The sequence below is a fragment of the Leptodactylus fuscus genome, chromosome 3 (assembly GCF_031893055.1).
Source record: "Leptodactylus fuscus isolate aLepFus1 chromosome 3, aLepFus1.hap2, whole genome shotgun sequence".
NCBI classification, from domain to species: domain Eukaryota; kingdom Metazoa; phylum Chordata; class Amphibia; order Anura; family Leptodactylidae; genus Leptodactylus; species Leptodactylus fuscus.
This window is the reverse complement of record NC_134267.1, coordinates 87,705,603-87,726,243: the sequence shown is the minus strand read 5'-3', so window position 1 is coordinate 87,726,243 and position 20,641 is coordinate 87,705,603. Positions and strand designations below refer to the sequence as shown.

The 20,641-nt window shown below is 42.7% G+C and overlaps 2 protein-coding genes across 7 annotated transcripts in view; one reads left to right on the top strand and one right to left on the bottom strand.

Moving 5' to 3' along the window:
- ECT2L (epithelial cell transforming 2 like) overlaps positions 1–11,325 on the top strand; it is a 36,944-nt gene extending 25,619 nt beyond the window's left edge. Inside the window, exons 17-22 of the mRNA XM_075267899.1 lie at positions 3,195–3,268; positions 5,382–5,538; positions 7,131–7,196; positions 9,145–9,233; positions 10,257–10,429; positions 11,195–11,325. Coding sequence (XP_075124000.1) covers positions 3,195–3,268; positions 5,382–5,538; positions 7,131–7,196; positions 9,145–9,233; positions 10,257–10,429; positions 11,195–11,325 — 690 coding nt within the window. The remainder of the gene's footprint in view (positions 1–3,194; positions 3,269–5,381; positions 5,539–7,130; positions 7,197–9,144; positions 9,234–10,256; positions 10,430–11,194) is intronic.
- Positions 11,326–13,426: 2,101 nt separating this feature from the next.
- Positions 13,427–20,641, bottom strand: part of REPS1 (RALBP1 associated Eps domain containing 1) — a 60,032-nt gene continuing 52,817 nt past the window's right edge. For all 6 annotated transcript variants that reach the window (XM_075267901.1, XM_075267903.1, XM_075267902.1 and 3 more), the window contains 4 exons: positions 19,956–20,045; positions 17,420–17,568; positions 16,083–16,188; positions 13,427–14,560 (listed from right to left, as the gene is read on the bottom strand). In XM_075267901.1, the coding sequence (XP_075124002.1) occupies positions 14,492–14,560; positions 16,083–16,188; positions 17,420–17,568; positions 19,956–20,045 (414 nt within the window). In that variant the 3' untranslated portion in view covers positions 13,427–14,491. The remainder of the gene's footprint in view (positions 14,561–16,082; positions 16,189–17,419; positions 17,569–19,955; positions 20,046–20,641) is intronic.

The following is a 20,641-nucleotide window of genomic DNA, read 5'->3' as shown; positions in this document are numbered from 1 at the left end:
AAACCCATGTCAGAATAGCCTTAAGAAAGGCTATTCTTCCCCTACCTGTAGAGGTCTTCTCCGCGCTGCCGTTCCTTAGATATTCCTGTGTTGGTCCATATGCTAATTAGTTTTCTTGCAGCACTGGGGGCGGGCCCCAGCACTCATACAGCACTGGGAGCATCCCCTGTGTTGCAAGAAAACTATCCAGCGCCGCTTTCTTCTTGTTCCCCGCCTCCTCCACCTATTCTTCCTTGTCCCGTCACATCATCTTCAAAAAGCACCGACTGCACATGTTTGTCACTATTTTCCTGTGACCGAATGGGAAAGGCCACAGGAAAATGGCCGATGGACATGCGCAGTCAGCCATTTTCCAGTGGCTGACCAGAAAAGAAGGGGCGGAGGTGGCAATCAAGAAGAAGGCGGTGCTTGTTAGTTTTCACTCAGCACAGGGGACTCCACCAGTGCTGTTTGAGTGCTGGGGACTGCCCCCAGTGCTGCGAGAAAACTAATTAGCATATGGATGAAAACCGGGATATCTAAGGAACGGTGGCACGGAGAAGACATCTAAAGGTAGGGAAAGAATAGCCTTTCTTAAGGCTATTTTTACGTGGGTTTAGCTTAAAACAGGATTCTAATTATAGGATCCCTTTAACCAATTCCAGACCGCCCATAGATTATTTACGTCCAGGCAGACTTCTCTAACCCTGCAAGGATGTACCGGTAAATCTTTACAGAGTTAAATCAGCTGCAGAACTGGCGAGCCGGCTGTAGTTACACCAGGCATGTCAAACTCAGGGTACCCCGAGGGCCACATGAGTAACAAGAGGTTGTTGCGAGGGCCGCACACAGCAGCTAGGGCCTAGGGGACTGATCACTAATACCATGCATCGCAAAAATCCAGCATTTCTATTGCAGGCTACATAGAGTAGCCTACAATAGAAAGTATAGAATGACAGGCTGGAGCCTCACAAGGCTCCCGGCTGCCATAAAAATACACGCAGGCCCCGAATCTTGCTCCGGGTGCCTGCAATTGCCGGTAAAATGGCACCTTAGTTAAAGCTGGCAGACACCATTATTGTGTTGGAGTGCTGGGGAAGCACCCCAACCCTTCCCCAGCACTCCAACCCCCCTCCCCCCATCATCATAAATCTAGTATTTATTCCCTATCCGTAGGATAGGGGTTAAATACTTGAAAAATCACAATTTCTTCTGCAGAAGCTTACCTGCTTCTGCTCTTCAGCCTGCGCAGCGGTCTTGTGAGACCGCATAGGACGCAGGCACACGTCGGGTGCGGGCCTGATTACGTGGCCACGTTACGCGGCGTGGAGGGAGGAGGGGGCGGAGCGGAGCAGGCAGGGAGACCTGCTCTCTGCGAAGGGTGAGGGGCAGCCGCTGGAGCAGCGCTGCGTCCAGCAGGGCTGGCCCAATCCACCGCTCACTTTCCTTGTACATCTGCGGCCCGCTCAAAAGTCTCAAACTTTGTCTCTAACGTTTAGGGACAAAGTTTGAGACTTATGTGCGGGCCGCAGATATGCCTGTAAAGGGCCGCATGTTTGACATGCCTGATGTACACAGGGTTGTAGTAGACCTAGATAAACTCTGCAGTTATGATCAAGAGATTGTGTTCCTCCTGTAACTGGGGCTAAATGTATATATAAAAAAAATATACTGTTAAAATTTCCCCTAAAGGTCAATTACTACCTTATGGGGGGCAGAATGTAAAAAAAAAAAAATAAGTAAAAAAAACCCAAGGCAAATAGAACAAAATGAAATTAAAATAATAAAGCAAAGAAGTCACAACCACATTACAGGTTCCGACCCACCTCCACTGACACAACACTACGTAAAAATTACCGTAAAACCAATGGAAAACTATTAGGCTGAGGCCTCACATTGCGGAAATGCAGCTTTTTTTTGTTGCATATTTTGCTGCAATTTTTGAGCCAGGATGGAGAAATATAAGAACTTCCTATTTATTTCCCATTCCTTTTGTAGCCATTCTTGGCTTTGACACAAAATATCTCAACAAAATATGCTATCTTCCTGCAATGTGGGGCTCAACCTTAAAAAGTTTTTTAGTAGTACTAAACAAGAACTCGAAAAAGAGACATTTTTCTGTGTGTGCGTCATGCAAAAAATAAAGATAAAGTACTTTGTGTCACCAAAAAAATGCAAAAATAATTTTATTAACCTGAGCAAAGAAAAAAGTTTTAGCCCTCAAAATCACATGTACAAAAAACTTGAAAATGAACCAGGGAAAATATCCAGGTTCTGAAGTGGTTAAGCACAGGCTTTGGTGCAAAAAACAATCTTAGGGTGCATGCACACTACGTAACGCCGGGCGTGTATGAGAGCCGTACACGCCGGCGTTACAGCAGGGCTGCCGAACACTTCCCATTCACTTCAATGGGAGCGCTCGTAAACGCCGCTGTTACGAGCGCTCCCATTGAAGTGAATGGGAAGTGTTCGGCAGTCTGCTGTAATGCCGGCGTGTACGGCTCTCATACACGCCCGGCGTTACGCAGTGTGCATGCACCCTTAGGGTGCATGCACACTACGTAACGCCGGGCGTGTATGAGAGCCGTACACGTCGGCGTTACAGCAGGGCTGCCGAACACTTCCCATTCACTTCAATGGGAGCGCTCGTAAACGCCGCTGTTACGAGCGCTCCCATTGAAGTGAATGGGAAGTGTTCGGCAGTCTGCTGTAATGCCGGCGTGTACGGCTCTCATACACGCCCGGCGTTACGTAGTGTGCATGCACCCTTACGATGGGTTACGAGAGGAACTTGTGTTTTGTTTTTATTTCACAGACTTTCAGTTTATTTTTTTAGCTATTTTTATCAGTTTTTACATACAGTATAAAGGCCTCTGACTTCATCTCCACATCATGGTGTCAATGATAAAGACCTAGCCGCTATCTAGACATTACTATGAGCTCTGTGTTAGCATTTTCTGTAACATGGAACTCATAATTCAGCCTCCTGTCACTTCATGAGGATCAAGTAGACAAATTGTCCGCCCAGACGTCTTAATGGGTGTAAGAGGCATTGACTGCTCAGATTATCTAGGTGTTAATGGTCATCCATGAGCGCTACTGCTTGCTAGTGGATTCTTTTGCTGAATATAGACAGAGATTGTATATGAGCCTACTTGTAGGTAACCAGTCACTATATACAGACCTATAAAACAATGATCTGTCTTCCTTTGTAGTGCCGCGATGCCATGCCAACATTCAGAGCCTTCTTAAAAAGACACGATCAAACAGTGTTAACTAAAATGATGAGGTAAGAACTAAGTGTTTTATATGTAAAATCTATCTGTATCCCTAAAAAGGAGACATTAGGCAAAGAAGTGGAATTGGACCAAGGCAAGATTAGACATTATGGGGAAGAGAGAACTATGGATGTAGGTTCACTACTGCAAACATACTAGTCATACTGATATTGAGAAAATTCTTATTGTATTGTAGATGCATTCATTTTTAAGCCCATCCAAATTGCTCCTAACCAAAGCCCATGACATGATAAATTTGGTGCAACTTGGTAATGTAGGATTGACACCTACATTGGAGTCTTTGTAGGAGACTCCGCTGCAGAATCCTCTAAAAATCATTGGAGAGAAAAGTCCTGCAAGGAGGGCATTTCTCTTTGCAGGTTTCAGTATAAAATTGTGGGAAACAGGGTGGAAACCTGGCAGACCCCATTACAGTCTACAGCATTCCGTGGGTTTCTGCATGTAACAGCTTCTTAAGCAGACAGGGTCTCTCCATGCGGACCCAAACTATGGAAACCTGAACACTAGTGTGAACTTAGCGGAAGACACATTTGGTGCACATTATTAAATACACTACATTAGGTGTGTTACAGGTGAACGTACCTCGGATTTGATATTCCCTGTTAGAGTTTGGTATCTCTATCCTGTCAGTGGTCAGTATGTGCGGGCAGGCTTTGCACCTTTTCTGTCTGCATGGAAATGTTCTTGTGTTTGTTAGCAGCTCACTGTCACCTCCAACTACCATATTCCTCATATTCCTAAGATTTGGTGGCTGTCTATAGCACAGGAGAGGGGGGTCTGGAAATATGGATGTTAGACGGTTGTCTTTTTGTAGTAGTGGATGTAATTTGCGTGTGATTCCTCTCAGCGTCTCCAGGTGTGGGTTATATGTGATGACCAGGAGCACCCGATTGTTTTCCTGTTTGGTATTGTATTTTAATAAATCCGATCTTGGTATTCTGGTGGCCTGGTGATTTGGTTATCAATTGTTCTTGGATGGTAACCCTGCCTCAAGAATGTGTTTTCGAGGCCTCCCAGGTGTTCGTCTCTATCTGCAGGGTCTGAACATATGCGATGGTATCTGATGGCCTGGCTGTAGACAATGGAGTTCTTTATGTGTTTCGGATGAAAACTATCCCATCTTAGGTAGGTAGGGCGGTCAATTGGTTTCCAATACAGCGATGTCTCAGTTTTGTTGCTCTGTATCTTGATGACTGTGTCCAGGAAGTTTATTTCTGAGGAGTGATTGAGCGTCAGGTTGATGGTGGGATGGAACTGGTTAAATTGTTCATGGAAGGTTTTCAGCTGTTGTTCAGATTCAGTCCAAATGATTAGGATATCGTCAATGAAACGGTAGTAGGCCAGAGGCCTGGTGGTGCAGGTGGGCTTTAATAAATATAGCACATAGTTTTTAAGACTGTTGAGATGGATGCAAAGTGCCCAACATGCATAATAAATGGAACAACCATAGTAAATCAGTCTAAGACTAGCTTTAATTGGTATGGGACAGTAGATGCTGGGAGATAGGGACTCCTAGCCTCATAGATAACTATACTGCTAAGAGTCCTGCTCCCAGCAAATCCAGCTATCACGCAGACTGAGTTTCATGGGTAAAGCTTGGTTGTGTGTAGCTAGTCTAAGGCTGAAGCCCCACTTTGTGGAAATGCAGCTTATTTTTGTTGCAGATTTTGCTGTAGCTTTCCAAGACAAAGTCAGGAGTGGATTAAGCAGAAGGAAGTATAAGAACTTCCTCTATAGATTTCCTATTCCTTTTGTAATCATTCTTGACTTTGGCTCAAAAAACCGCAACAAAATATGCAACTAAAAAAGCTGCTCTTCCACAACATAGCACCAGGTAGAGTATGAAATACCCTTTTTAGCTTCCCCCTGTTATGTAATGAATTGCCAGTTAATCTACAAAAAAAAAAAAAATCTCATCAGAAGTATGTATGTAAATTAGTACATAGTTGTGGGCCAGGGGTGGCCAGAGGGCGTGGGCAGCCACAAAAGGGTAGGGATTTAGTAAAATTAGCCCCCAAAGAGGACATTTTCTGGGAACCAATTTCAGTTCTATCACAAGGTAATGTAACCTATTTCAATAACCCAATTCTTGTTCTTGAATAGTTTACAGGAGATGTTTCTTTTCCCCTCCACTCGCTTTGAAGAATATGTGACTCTTTTGTACGCTCTTCGTCTACATACTCCTCCAGAACATTTGGATCGTAAAGACTTAAATTCTGCTATACTGCAGTTGAAGCAATACAAAGATTATGTTGGACAGGTTAGACTATTAAATGTCACTATAATCGGAAAGAAGAATAAGGCTAAGGCTCCATGTAGCAGGCCACACCAAAAAAAAAAAAAACGCTGCGGGAAAAACCACAGCGGCAATAGTTTTTCCTACAGCGCTTTTCATAGAAAGTCTGCAGAGGTTTCCCCTGCAGTCTTTCTGATTCAATTGTACTTTTAAGGAAACCACCGGTATTTCCAGAGATATACACTCACCGGCCACTTTATTAGGTACACCTGTCCAACTGCTCGTTAACACTTAATTTCTAATCAGCCAATCACATGGCGGCAACTCAGTGCATTTAGGCATGTAGACATGGTCAAGACAATCTCCTGCAGTTCAAACCGAGCATCAAACATCCAGTGAGCGACAGTTCTGTGGGCGGAAATGCGTTGTTGATGCCAGAGGAGAATGGCCAGACTGGTTCGAGCTGATAGAAAGGCAACAGTGACTCAAATAGCCACCCGTTACAACCAAGGTAGCCAGAAGAGCATCTCTGAACGCACAGTACGTCGAACGTTGAGGCAGATGGGCTACAGCAGCAGAAGACCACACCGGGTGCCACTCCTTTCAGCTAAGAACAGGAAACTGAGGCTACAATTTGCACAAGCTCATCGAAATTGGACAATTGAAGATTGGAAAAACGTTGCCTGGTCTGATGAGTCTCGATTTCTGCTGCGACATTCGGATGGTAGGGTCAGAATTTGGCGTCAACAACATGAAAGCATGGATCCATCCTGCCTTGTAGCAACGGTTCAGGCTGGTGGTGGTGGTGTCATGGTGTGGGGAATATTTTCTTGGCACTCTTTGGGCCCCTTGGTACCAATTGAGCATCGTTGCAACGCCAAAGCCTACCTGAGTATTGTTGCTGACCATGTCCATCCCTTTATGACCACAATGTACCCAACATCTGATGGCTACTTTCAGCAGGATAATGCGCCATGTCATAAAGCTGGAATCATCTCAGACTGGTTTCTTGAACATGACAATGAGTTCACTGTACTCCAATGGCCTCCACAGTCACCAGATCTCAATCCAATAGAGCATCTTTGGGATGTGGTGGAACGGGAGATTCGCATCATGGATGTACAGCCGACAAATCTGCGGCAACTGTGTGATGCCATCATGTCAATATGGACCAAAATCTCTGAGGAATGCTTCCAGCACCTTGTTGAATCTATGCCACGAAGAATTGAGGCAGTTCTGAAGGCAAAAGGGGGTCCAACCCGTTACTAGCATGGTGTACCTAATAAAGTGGCCGGTGAGTGTATGATATGCTGTGATTTCCAAAACAGCAGCATCTGTGCTGGACTCTCCATTGGAGACTGCTGCAAAAAACGGCAAAAATCTTCAGAGAGAAAAGTCTGTAACAAAGGATACCATTATAGTCAATGGGATCAGCCGGTGTGTGTGAGTAACCACTAAAACAGCAGGCCGGCTATCAGTCATTTAGATTCCCCAGTGGGCCTGAACAACGGAGAGACAAGCGCAGATGTGAACATAGCCTTAGAGATTTTATTACTTTCATTAGAACACCATTTTATTTAATGTTTCTATTAATTTTGAAACTTAATATTTACAAGCTGAAGGAAAGTCTGGAGAAGGACACAGAGCTGGCAAATGTACAGAAGATGATTCAGGGATGCCCAGTAAGTACTAAAGGAGTGTAAACTCATTTACTGTTGTGGTTGATTTTCTTGTGAACAGCAGGAGACAAGAAACCTGTAGGAAGGCTTTAGCTATAAATAAAGTCTTATACAAGATATATCCAACTCTCTAGATATAGCTTCTGTTGGGTATCTGTGTGCCTTACTCACCACAAACATACATGCAACCATAAAAGGGGAACTCTGTTTCCACAGTCCCAGCCAGCTCACCTATCACACTAGGCTACATGGTAGTGAAGTGACCTCCTACAGTTCAACATCCATGCAAATAGTGCAACCACCCGCCACTTTATGATAGACGAGACACCAGTACTTATACCACTCACAGTAATTGCAGAAGGGTAACAAGCCTAAGTGATATCTGCTCTCTTTGGAATTGTGGAGGGTGTTTAGAGCCAAGAATATTCTTAAAAAATTGTAGATTTAATATACACACAATGCACAGTGCTTAAAAAAAACCCTGAACAATAGAAACAGGCAAGTACATGCAAATAATGTAAAATAAACAGACTCTTTTCAGGCCTAGCTGGGAGCTTCAGCAGTAGAAGGATCTATAAGCGAATAAGCTGTATCTCCAAAATATCTGACTCTGAGCTCATGTAACTCATCGCCTTTTAAAGGACGCTGCTCACTTCCTGGGGCCTCTCACCTGTGATGTCATAGTTTTCCATTGCTGGATATCGGTTTTGGTGGGCTTCCAGACTGACTGTGTATATATGTATTTGGGTCCACCACATGGTATATGACCCACTTTTCTGGCCCTGCACATGGTATATAACACACTTATGGTGTAATGCAGCTTTTCCATCAGCACAGAATTTTACACAAAAATGGATGTGGCATTTGACACAGAATTTGTCAAAATCCACTTGCGGAGTTTGGCCCTGCCCAATATAGGCAACATGCAGTGGCACTCTTCTCGAAATTCTGCTTCAAACTTGAAGCAGAAATCTTCAGGGTACATTTACACGTAGGATTCTGCCTCCCATTGTTTTCTATGGGAGGCAAAGATTGCAAGGACGCAGAAAAGGAAAAAAAAAAAAAAAAATCCATCATCCTGCTTGATGTTTCCATGGTTCGGAAGTCCCTGTCAATTAGGCCCATTATGTAGAGGAAAGCCGTGACAGAATGGTGATGCCCTGCAATACCATGGCCGAATTTGGTGGTGGAAAATGTAGAGGAATTTCTCTTCATTTTCTGCCATGTCATCATACCCTCACATGACTACAGTTCAATTAACATATCATTGTTAGCAGTCTGCATTAGCTCATGGGGGAGAGGGGGGGGGGGGTGTTTCACTGTGCGGGTTCCCATCCTCTACTACAGTACATCTACATGCCATGATAAGGTAGTGCATATAGAAAAGGATTGTTTTCACATGACAATCCCTATAAAAGCTTATATCGAACAGGTATATATTGAATGTTAAATGAGAAGAAAGACTGTCTTTAAGGGGAATCTGCAGATTTTTCCACCATAAACCGGCCCTATCATGTGCAGGATGAAATAGTTCCCTTTCCATTAGTGCCCTCTGTAAACATTCTGTTCTAGTAAAATGAAGTAAAAAGGCATATGTAAAGTACCCTAAATTGTCAGCTTCAGTCAGCTACTGGGCATGAGTGACATCTCCCTCATGATGTCACAGAATGAGGAGACTGTGAGGGCAAGGTCGGTCATTCCCAGGAGACCTTATTACCTAGAGGACAGTACAAATAGGGTCGCTGATCTCTCTACACTAACTATTTAGGGTAATTTGCAGATCACTTTTTATGCTATCAAATATATTGTATTCATGTGTACTATTCATTTATGCACAATGGTTTATAACCGGAGGTACACCTTAAGCTGATGTTCTTAAACCATCCGAAATGGGGCTTTAGGTTCCCACAAAAAGTACAGAAAAGGATCTAATAATATTTCCCCTCCCCAGAGTCTGACAGAAGCGAACAGACATCTGATACAAATGCAAGATGTGGCCCTACTAAGATGTGTCAATGAAGACATAAGTGCGTCTCTCAGGTACTGGCAAAAGCCAATTGTGACCTACCATAATACAGCGTATGTAGGGAGGGGTCTTCTCCAGGAACAGTAGATGTCGTAAAAGAAATAACATTGAGAGTAGTTGATACCTTTTAATGGCTAATTGAAAAGATAACAAACGGAGAACAATTTCCAGCGTTTTCGCCTATGTGGTTAAGTATCCGTAAACTAGAATAAAACCATGTCGGCTACAAATTTTCAGGCACACAGACATAGTATGGCTCCATTTTGTACAGAGACATATAAAGTTTGGCATAGAGGTATGTGAGACCACTACCGTACTTCTGTACATCTCCGATTTCATATAGAGAATTTTACTGTCCTGTTCAAAATAAATCCAATAGAAAAGAAAAAAAAAAAGAGGAATAAAATGTGATGTGGTGGAAATAAGGCATTAGTTTTACTATCCAGTTTATAGACTATAATTTTATTTGGTGTAGTAAAGCTCGGTTCATATCTGTATTAGATTCTCCACCAAAAATTGGTGGAGAGAAAAGTTCTGCACTGAGAACGTCTCTCTGCCGGTTTCAGTGTACAAACAACAGAAACCTGAATGGACGCCCTCTTATAGTCTATGGGGTCCACGGGTAATTCTATTTTAGCAGGTAAATGCTCCATTGTTCAGGTACCTTGGCAATGGGGGAGCCTTAGAATATATTGATGTGATCGTCCTTTGGAGGAGGGGTCCTGGAATTGATGATATGGCCCCCACAGAGCCCTGATCGCAACATCATCAATTGTTTAGGGTAATATGAAAAGAGAAGGATTTCAGCAAGCCTACATGAACAAAGAATATGTAGCTAGTTCTCCAAGAGGTTTGGAACAATCTCCTTGCCAAGTTACATAACCCCCCCCCCCCCCTCAAAAACTATCCAAGTGTATCTAGAAAATTGATGGAAGACAAAGTGTTTATATAGGTTACAAAAAAATAAAAAATTGTGTTGCCAAATAAAAATACAATACCACTGAAATGCCTATGTGACAGTTCCCATATTTACGCAGGGTCTATGAGCACATCAGCGATCTGAGTCTCTTCCTCTTCAACGACGCACTGGTGATATCAAGTCGACATATCTTCTATACACCTTTCAAGCGTACATCAAAGACATCCTATCAGTTCATGGCTTCAGTATCTTTACCAAGATTACTTGTGGAAGACATGGCAGATACAAAGTGTAAGTAGGATTGTACTATTAAAGGGGTTATGCTGGCAAAAATAAAGACTACTACTATTGGAGTGCCTGCATTGGGGTACACTGTACAACTAATATTTAAGCAGAACCCCAATGACTAGTTCTGCAGAGTGCTGACACTCTGATCCTCTCATATGATCAACTCCATTCTACTTCATACACCTGGGGCAAGAGCAGAGTGGAGTCAATGATATCAGACAGTGAGAGCAGCAGCATGCAGAGATTTCTGGACACCCTGCCCTGCTATACCCTTCAAATGTGACGAGACCTACGGGGTGGGGGGCTGCCTACATATTCATAGTAAAGTTCATCCAGTGGAGGGAATAAACTGCTAAAAGTTTTTTTTATTTTTTTTCCCCCCTGTATAACTCCTTTAAGATGCATTTAAACAGAATGCATCACTGGTGTTTGTTTTACTAAATTAGAAAGTTTTTTTTATTTTGCTGATAGATTTTGATTGTAATTCTGCTTTCCGCACAGGTTTAGATCCTTATGGATCGGCCATAAACTTCTGATCAAGACCAGCCAGCCTCTACTGGGATCAGCGGTTCAGGGCTGCATCCAGTCCCTGTGCTATATATGGATAGCACCATGCAGTGGCTGGGCACTGTTACTGCAGCTCTCCTCCCATACAATACTGCTATCAGTAGTCTAGGGTAGATAGAGGGGGCAAAGCTAGGCCTCTCCAATGAAAACAAGCCTCCCGAATATGGTTTAAGGTTCACTAACTAAACCCCTCTTTTGCAGATGTGAAGAATGCTTTTAGTCTCAAAGGACCAAAGCGGCAGTGGATCTGTTCTACTGCCACCAACGAGGAGAAGTTCACCTGGCTTTCTGCATGTCACAGCGCTATACACGCTAGTATTGAGAAGCGATAAGCCCACTTTTATATTCTGTGTAAATTACCATTTTCATATTGCTTAATGATAAAATTATTCAAGAATACAGATAACACTTATTGTACAGATCAGGACATAACCATGACAACCAGAATAAAAACATCAAGTCTTAACATTACTGGCTGGATAATTGTGCAAAATGGTTTCAACTACAAATGTACATATACAGTATTTCAAGGGAAACTGTAACCGTGCCTGACAGCTCCCACCTTGTGTAGCATGCCTCTTACCTCTCATGAGCCATAAGTGAGAGGTATCCGCTTCACCTTTAAAAGGGAGGTCCAGGAGGCATCAAGACTAGTTGGCTACTGTAGATACAGGGGTGGCCGTGCACAGCTCTCTCCTTTCACTTATATCCAAGATAGGAACACCCCTTGACTTTAAACATTTTGATAAGTTGAAGGAGAAGCATCACCAAATCTGAAATCCTTTATATATATATATATATATATATATATATAAAAATTATTAAAATTTAAGTACAAAAACCAAACAGCATAGATGCAGTTGGAAAAAAAAAAAGTCAGGGGGTCGCCCCTGTGCATCAATTCCTAACAAATACAGAGGAGAGGGGTATTCTCTATTGTAAACAGCCAGCAGTGTCTGAGGCCTAGTTCACATCTGCAGTCGGTATTCTGTTCGGGGGGTTCCCAAGTGGAATACCTAACACATTAAGCAGCATCAGGTAAAGGGAGAGTCATAACCAAACTGAAAATACTGTACATCTTTTTTATATAACACAGACAATTATACTGCTTTATGGTTTTAGCTGACTAGACAATCCCTTTAAGTTCCAATAAATAGTGTACAGCAGAACTATGGTAAGCTTGAGTATTATAACTGCAACAGGGACAACAATAATGAATCTGCATTTGGGTAGACTGAAACCAACTCAAGAATGAGGGGTACAACTCACATGAAGATACTGTTTCCTTCATGAAGGGGATAGATGGAAGCAGAGATATCTCCCTGGGTTGCCCCATTACCAATAGGAGAGATCAGGGTGGACCTAGATGCAGCCTAGTAGACCATGTAAATACAAACTTAGGAACTGGGGAAAAGGGAAAAACACAGCCCAGTTACTCAGGCTACGACTAAGAGGACACTCCGTCCTCGAAACGCGTCAGGGAGTCAAGCTTGTTTAAGAAATGGAAACATTATCAAGGAGTTAATGCTTGTTTACATGCAGTGAACTTTTAACAGCCGCAATAAAAGTTACGTTTTAAGGACTTCGGAGTGGAGCTGGAATCTTTTTATCTCACTTTGAATCTTCTAGTAGACCATGTGACCGGCCACGGCACACCCCCAGCATGGAGCCCGCGGTGAGAGCTGCTTGTTGAGCAGTTTTTAAAAATAATTTATCTTTTTAAAAAAAGCCAGATGCCCATAGTTAGTGGGGGTGGGATGGGGGGTCATACTCTAATACAGATATCCACATAGCCCCAGAGAAGCTGGAGGCTTGAGGCCCTGGAAGATGCCCTTGGGAGACGGGGTGGGTGGGGGGCTTTACAGAAATAGAAAAATAAAATACTTTAATATCTAGCACCACAGGGTCACCCCCTTGGTGGACCTCACACATGGTAGTGAGGTCACCAGCATTCCGGTTGCTGACGCAGCCAGTTTGGACTGGGTGACCGGCCAGGCGTTCTTAGAGTGCTGTGCCCACAAGGGAGGTATAACTAGTGTAACGTACACACTGAAGACCCCCATGTATCTGAAAGAAAAAATACTATGTAAGAAAGAAAGACCTGAGACAAGTTGTGTCTGCCTCATATAACTGACTAGCACAGTGTCTGTGAGAGGGTATAAACCCGAGGCGGAGCGGACATCTTTTGATACTCCTAGTAGCCAGGTCTATACCCATGGTGCTGTGTCTCCCTGTGAAATATGCGAGAAAAAGTAAAAATTTTTGTGCAAAACCAACCTTTTTACATCTTGTATGCATATAAAGCATAATAAATCTGAGCAAATATCTAAGACATTTAACTGCACTTTATTTTGTGAAATTCTAGACGTCTTTCCAAATTGAAGACTATTCATGAGGAGAATTTATTTCAAGACAAAATGAAGAAGGATCCGAATGGTTAAAATATTGTGCTGTTTTATTGGTGTAAAAATCACACTTCTGCTAGTTCTGATTCTGCCGAGATACATCCATGCACTTTAACATCTATGATCCCACAGCCAGAATAAGCTATTAAATACAATAGTTGCTGTTAGTCAGCTTACATTTCAATTCAAATTTACATATGAGATCAAAAGGTGTTTATCATACAATATAGAACAAAACCCTATTACAGTACATCAACCTGAAGAGCAGGAGACACTCAGGGAGATTGCTGCTGCTGCTGCCATTAGTAAAGCCTGTCTATAGTTCAAAGTAGTAAGGCCTTCAGGCAAGATGGAAGAGAACCCAGAAATATACTGCTCTGGATAAAACTGAATTGTCAGGATCAACAAGGGCAGTGTAGGATACAAAGAAAATAAAAAAAAGTGTATGCCCGAGGGACACTTAAGACGTGCAAATCCAGAAAGGGAGTGAAGACAAATGCTATTTTAATGCTGGGGATGTGGCGAAAGATGAATCACTTTTGTATGATGTCGAATAGGTTACACGGTGATTGGGTAATGAGTTAGTAAATGTCCATATACTATTGAATCAAACCCTCTTGTATGCTGCATTATACAAAGCAATGGCCATGTTTGGTGCATTTCAGATGTACGTACCAAACACACAACCATCACGTGAGCTGTAACAGTCTCATTCACATGATTACTATTCATAGTGCTTTATAAGAAAAACAGACTATATTGCTAGGCAGATTTGACAGGATGGCGCAATCATTAGAAATACTTTGTCAAGTATAGCAGCCAAGAATATACTTAGCATTTGCCTGGCTGCTATGTGACAGACCATGCTGCTTCTCCACCATATTTAAAGTGTCTACTTGAATAGGTAGGGGAGGATGTGCATGCTGAGAAGGTAAAAATGAAGGAGCCTGGAAATAAATCAGGTGATTACTTTTTCTGAACTAGATAGTGCAAGGACATATGGATATGGCAAAGGAATGGAGTCGCTTTGTTGCAATGAGCTGGGACTCTGGGCTGATTATAGAGCAGGCCTCTCATCATAGTGATAGGTTATCTAGAGGTGAGAAAATGGCCGCAGTTGTTCCAGTTGCACTTCCAAAGATATCCTTTCTTCAAGAACGTCCTGAAACAAGATTAAAATAGACATTGGTATTTATTGGCCTCGCTGTTATGTAACTATATTGTACAATCTTCTCAGATGAGGATGTGTGGGCTAACAATCCTATGAGAGTATGACCTCAGTCTGTAGAAACAATGCAGTGAGCACATAATGGGGCAGATTTACTAATCCTGTCACACAGTTAACAAACCCCTTGCACACTGGTCAATCCCAATCATGAGGAGCATGAATTGATTAAAATAAAAAAAAAAAAAAAAGATTATACAGGCGGGTGAAACGTGAATAAGGGAAGAACAATCGCTACAGAAATCATTCTTCCCCCATTTGGATGCATTGATATTGGCAGCAGATTCCTTATCACACAGGGCAATGTGCAACGGATGAAAGGAAAATCAGCTGACCAACAAGAACAACATATCACCACGGCACATTGTTCCCAGGGCTGTTTAGAATCCCTCAATGATTTGAGTTTATTGACAGATCCATGAAAATGGTGGGGAAAAAAAAGGGATATAATCTATTTTTTTAAACTGTCCAAAAAATGGTCATCTGAATATTCACATTGAATTTAATGCAGCCTTGTGAAGGAACGTTAGTGAAAATCAGTGGTGTGATGGACGTTCAATAGGATGAATGCAAGAAATGCATGTTAGAAAGGGCAAATTTAGGGAATGAACCTTTCCTAGGAATGCTTGTTTCCACTAACTGCTATGAATAAGATCTTAAGAATATTGATGACCTAAATAGGAATGGAAGGATCGGGAGTAAGCATGCACAACCAGAAGCAATTTCGCGTTTCAGGCACCGCCCTTTCTCAAAAGCAATACAAACTGTATAGCCGTTCTTCCCGATATGTCATTGACAGTTTGTATTGCACTTGAGAAAGAGCGGTGCCCGAAACGCGTTGCGCCGAATAAACTGTTGAAGAAATTACTTCTGGTTGTGCGTGCTTACTCCCTATATTAGAGATGAGCGAGTAGTATTCGATCGAATACCATTATAGTCTATGGGAAAAAACGGGAATGTTGTTCCGGTTTCCATGGAAACCAAAGGTCGACACATTGGATCCTCCAACTTCAGGAAGTAGCAGGATGAGGAGGTTTTTGAACTGAATTCAATGGAATTTACCGGCATGGTATTCGACCGATACAAGTATTCGATCAATACTATTCGCTCATCTCTACTCCCTATCCCTCCATTCCTATTTGGGTCTCCCTGAGGAAATTTTTGCACTACTGGTTCATGCTATTCCACAGCGTTTGGGAAGAAACTGTGCCTATAACCTGCTCGAATTATTTATGCCAGCATGATGTTTTGACTAATTCACAATATCAAAAGGTAAGAGGCTTACCTTAATTATATCCCCCTTGAAGAAATATATACTACACTATATTAGCGCGCTGTGTCTCTCCCCATTTTATTTTCTTAAGAATATTGAGTCTTAACATGCAGCACATGTAAGTAAAGCGGCCTCAATGTCTTTATTGAAGGAAACGTTAAACAATAGTTTATATAAGAGTCTTACCTTTAACTGCTGCTGCAATTCACTGTTTAGCCGTGCAAGAACAGTATTTGTTTCTTTATTGCGTCGAATGGAGGCCTGAATTGCTTTTTTATCCTTTCCAGCTGATCTGGAGACCAAAAACATGTTTTTGCATCAATTATTATATTCCTATTTAGGGAATATCTATACAGAGAAATAATCCTTGTAGAGGATTGCTTTCTGGAATATTATCTGTTCAGTAGCCCCTTCCCCTTACTCACCAACTCAATCAAGTGAGTGAAGGGTCTGCCATGTTCAGGTGAGTCATGTGATCTTTTCATTATATACTGTGCTTAGTGTTCCAACTGTCTGGTATTGCAGGTCATTTCCTTTAACTGGTAGGATCACATGACTGACCTGATGTAAACAAATTGCCAATTTTTTTTTTTTTTCCAATAATATGGGAACTGCACCGTGAAAATGACCTTGTTTGCGCAAGGCAATGCATGGACATGATCAGTTTTAGGTTTCCTATCACAGGCAAAATCCTACTGGAGAACGTGAATGTCCTGTTTCTATTCCTCAGTGACAGATGGCGTTCATAGCCGGTTTAAAGTACCCGATTCCCAATTGGGGATCATGGCAGATAATGGGTTAAGAGACATCCAAAGTGCTTGTCTGAGGACCACAGCTTCTTCAATTAGACAATTGGTGTAGTTTGAGACCTCCAGATCGCCATTCCTAATAGCGGTTTTAACAGCTAATCACACAAACTCTATCATCATGAACCTTTCCCATCTTTAAAATGGATCTAAGATCCTCTTAATAGCCGTTACATTTCCAGGCATATCGCATTAGTAGCAAGGATGTATTACATACTTCCTTGGCTACTGAGGTGCCTTTTTTTTTTCCAATGTAGATTGTGAGCCCCACATAGGGCTCACAATGTACTTTTTTTTTTTCCTCCCTATCAGTATGTCTGGAGTATGGGGATGGAAATCCAAGTAAACACAGGGAGAACATACAAACTCCTTGCAGATGGCTTTTTGCCCTTAGCAGGATTCGAACCCAGAACTCCAGCGCTGCAAGGCTGAAGTGCTAACCACTGAGCCACCATGTGGCCCCCAACTGACGTGCCTCCCCGTCAGGATATATGACTTATGTCCATGGCAGGGACAGGAGATGATCTTTGCCGATAGTCAATACAACCTGTCTTGCTTAGTGGCTGAAAACTCATACAAATCAAAAATACCTGAAGTTGGCTAAAAATTGCATCCAGTCCAGGTAATCATCTAAATAAAATACTTGAGCAGCAAAAACCTCTCCTGCTTGGATGATTTGTTACAGTGTATCAGTAAGAGCAGGCCATTTGACGATACCTTGGGATAGATGGCTGGGAGGCAAGTACTGCAGGTACAGTACCCTGCTTTTGATTGGATTCTTCCGTTTCTGGTCTCAGCTCATCTTCAGATTTTAACCGTCTACGGACAGGTTTAGGCGGTGGTGCAAGGGGCGTGCTGACTTTTCCCTGGTTAATTTTGAAGAAGGGGGGGAGAGAAAGAAGATCAATATATAACTATTTTATACTTACTGTAAATGCGTTTTTTTTTTTTTGTATAAAAAGACTTGTTTTTTTGCAATACAATTACCTCATATATCAAAGATTAGAACAAAGGATGTTGGCACAGATCCAGTAATGAGGGCACTTTACATCTCTGTGCATACATCAAATTCTTCAATATCACTATGTTCACATTACATTTGGCTTTATGTGGAAAATTCCCAGTCCTATGCAATGGCAGGAGTCCCTCACAGGGTCCCATATGTTTTTTTGAGGGATACCTCCACTGTAAAGTGCAGGAACTATGCTTTTAAAGAGGACCCTTCATCAGATTGGGCACAGGCAGTTTCATATACTGCTGGAAAGTCGACAGTGCGCTGAATTCAGCACACTATCGGCTTTCCCGATCTGTGCCCCGGGTAAAGCGCTATCGTTCCCAGTACCGTAGCGTGTTACAGTCAGAAGGGCGTTTCTGGCAGTTAGCCAAGGACGCCCTTCTGCCCAGCAGCGCCTATCGTGCTGTACAGTGTGAGCGGGGAGGAACACGGGGCGTTCCTCCCCGCTCATACTGTACAGCGCGATAGGCGCTGCTGGGCAGAAGGGCGTCCCTGGCTGTCAGAAATGCCCTTCTGACTATACAGCGCTACGGTAACGGGACCGATAGCGCTTTACCCAGGGCACAGATCGGGAAAGCTGACTGCGCTGAATTCAGCACACTGTCAGCTTTCCAGCAGTATATAGAACTGCCTGTGCCCAATCTGATGAAAGGTCCTCTTTAAGTACAGTAATAAATGGATTTCCCAAAGACAACCTAATCACCTAGTGAAACATAAATGGTGTGAAGGTTCCCTACTGCTCCATTCACCAACATAAGGCGGTTAGAGATAGCAGAGAGCTGCACTCAGGTTCTCACTAGCAGATGAATGGAGCAGATTGACACCTGTGTGACTGTTGCTTCATTTAGACCCCTTTTTGGGATCATGAGGGCCCAGTAGTTGGAGTCCCACAATCTATATCTAATCACCTATAATTAAGGAATAAGTTTCCTTTATGGGAAAACACTTTTTAAAGGGTGTCTGTCAGCAGGGAAATCTGTATTAAACCAATGACTGTACCTTGTAGAGCTGCTTCTAAACTCTCCAAAGATGCCTATCTTATTCTGTATTGCAGCTCCATTATCATGAAAATCAGGATTATGCAACTTTAGGGGAATTTGTTTTTCTTTTAATCTCCTGTCAGAGCTTCAGTCTCTGCTCTTGGTAACCACCCCTGACTGCTGCCTAGCTCCACTCCAGTTGCATAAGTGACAATTTCAACTTTGTCTGCACTTAGAGGCGGTTTTCTAGAGTGAAGAGCAAAGCACTTGCAGGAAAAGAAACACCTTTAGGCCAGGGACCCACTGGTCGGAAGCACTGCGATTTACAGTAACTTCAAAGTGGATGGGATTCTTGGTGGTGCGGACATGCTGGTGGTTTCCCCATAGATCTAATTGGAACAGAGTTTGTGGAGGAAAACTCTGTGAACTTTCTGTTCAAAGCGCCACGGGAAGAACCGCAATGCGTTCACGCTGCGGTTGTTCCCACAGCGCTTTAGCACGGCGGTTCCGGCCCGTGGGGCCTTAGCCTAAGAGGTGCATCTCACCCTTTAATAGGACCTTAACACTTTAAGGAACCGCTGATGCAAAGTTTCAGAACAAAGGCAAGATATTGATGATGTTGGTACATATGAAAGCAAGATTACTAGGTAAGGGCTCGATCACATCTGCGCCCGGTCTCCGTTCTGCAGGTTTCCATTTCCTGCACAAAACAGAGCAAGAGACGAAAAGCTGCAGGACTCTTTCAACCCCATTCATTTGAATGGGTTTTAAAGATTCCCGGCCGTGAGCGTTTTATGCTCTCCGCCGCGAAACTGGTTTTTTAAAATCGGACAGAGAGTCGGACATGCGGTACTCTGTGTCCGGTTTTAAAAAAACGGTTTCGCGGCGGAGAGCATAAAACTCTCACCACCACAAACGGCCGGACCCGCTCTGACAGCTTTCCATCTTCTGCCGGCAGAAGACGGAAAGCTGAGAACAGGGACCTAAACACTAGTGTGAACCTAGCGTAAAGAATACTCCTGGACACCTGGCCCCAGCTGTTAGCCTTTGCATTGCCAAGATTGAAAAGCGCAGGTGACCGATTTTGTGTTGCAGGTTTTTCTGTATAAATCTCATCCACTATAATGTTACTGTAACTTGCAGCAGGTTGGCCACCAGGGATTTTGCACTGTCATCCTGACAATTTTTTCCATTTATGTACAATATAAGGTTCACATTGGCTTGTATTTCTGAGTTTCCAGCTCTATCATACACTTACAGGATTGGCAGGGACAGCCGTGACGGCTTTATCTTCAACACGTCCATTTAACTTGGCACTACGGATCCCATCAGCTGATGGTTTCTCAGCCTATTGAGATATGAATCTTACGTTTATTTTAGAAAGTTTCAAAAAGGATTTATAAACAAAACAAAAAAACAAAAAAAACAAAAAACACCCCACAACCCTGCCATAAATGTTATATTCTGAAAATGAGTAATCTGGTGACATAGCAGTAACAAGCAGACTATATCACAAACCTACTTTATGCTTTGGGAAAGGCAATACACTTTTGCAAACTATCTTTGAAGAAAGTCAAACTATTTTCACCCGATGGTGTGCTCACATCAATCTTCTACAAACAAATATTTTCCCCAGGACAAGCTAGCTCATTTCTAGCAACTTCCCAGTGTCCTCAACCACTATCATTTGGACAAGTCTTGACCCAAAATGTCCTGTTATTGAAGGATCTTGCCTCCATGGACAACAGATCAATGCATATGCAATGGAACACAGTTCGTATTTCATCAAATATTCGCTCCTGGACTCATCTTAGGTATAGGTCATTGAGTCATTCCCGAGAGAAGATGTAGGTTTATCTATAGCTCTGACATTACGTAATACTAATATTACTCAACTGCATCGTACCCATACCACTTATTTTTACTAGAAAAATATAAATAAAA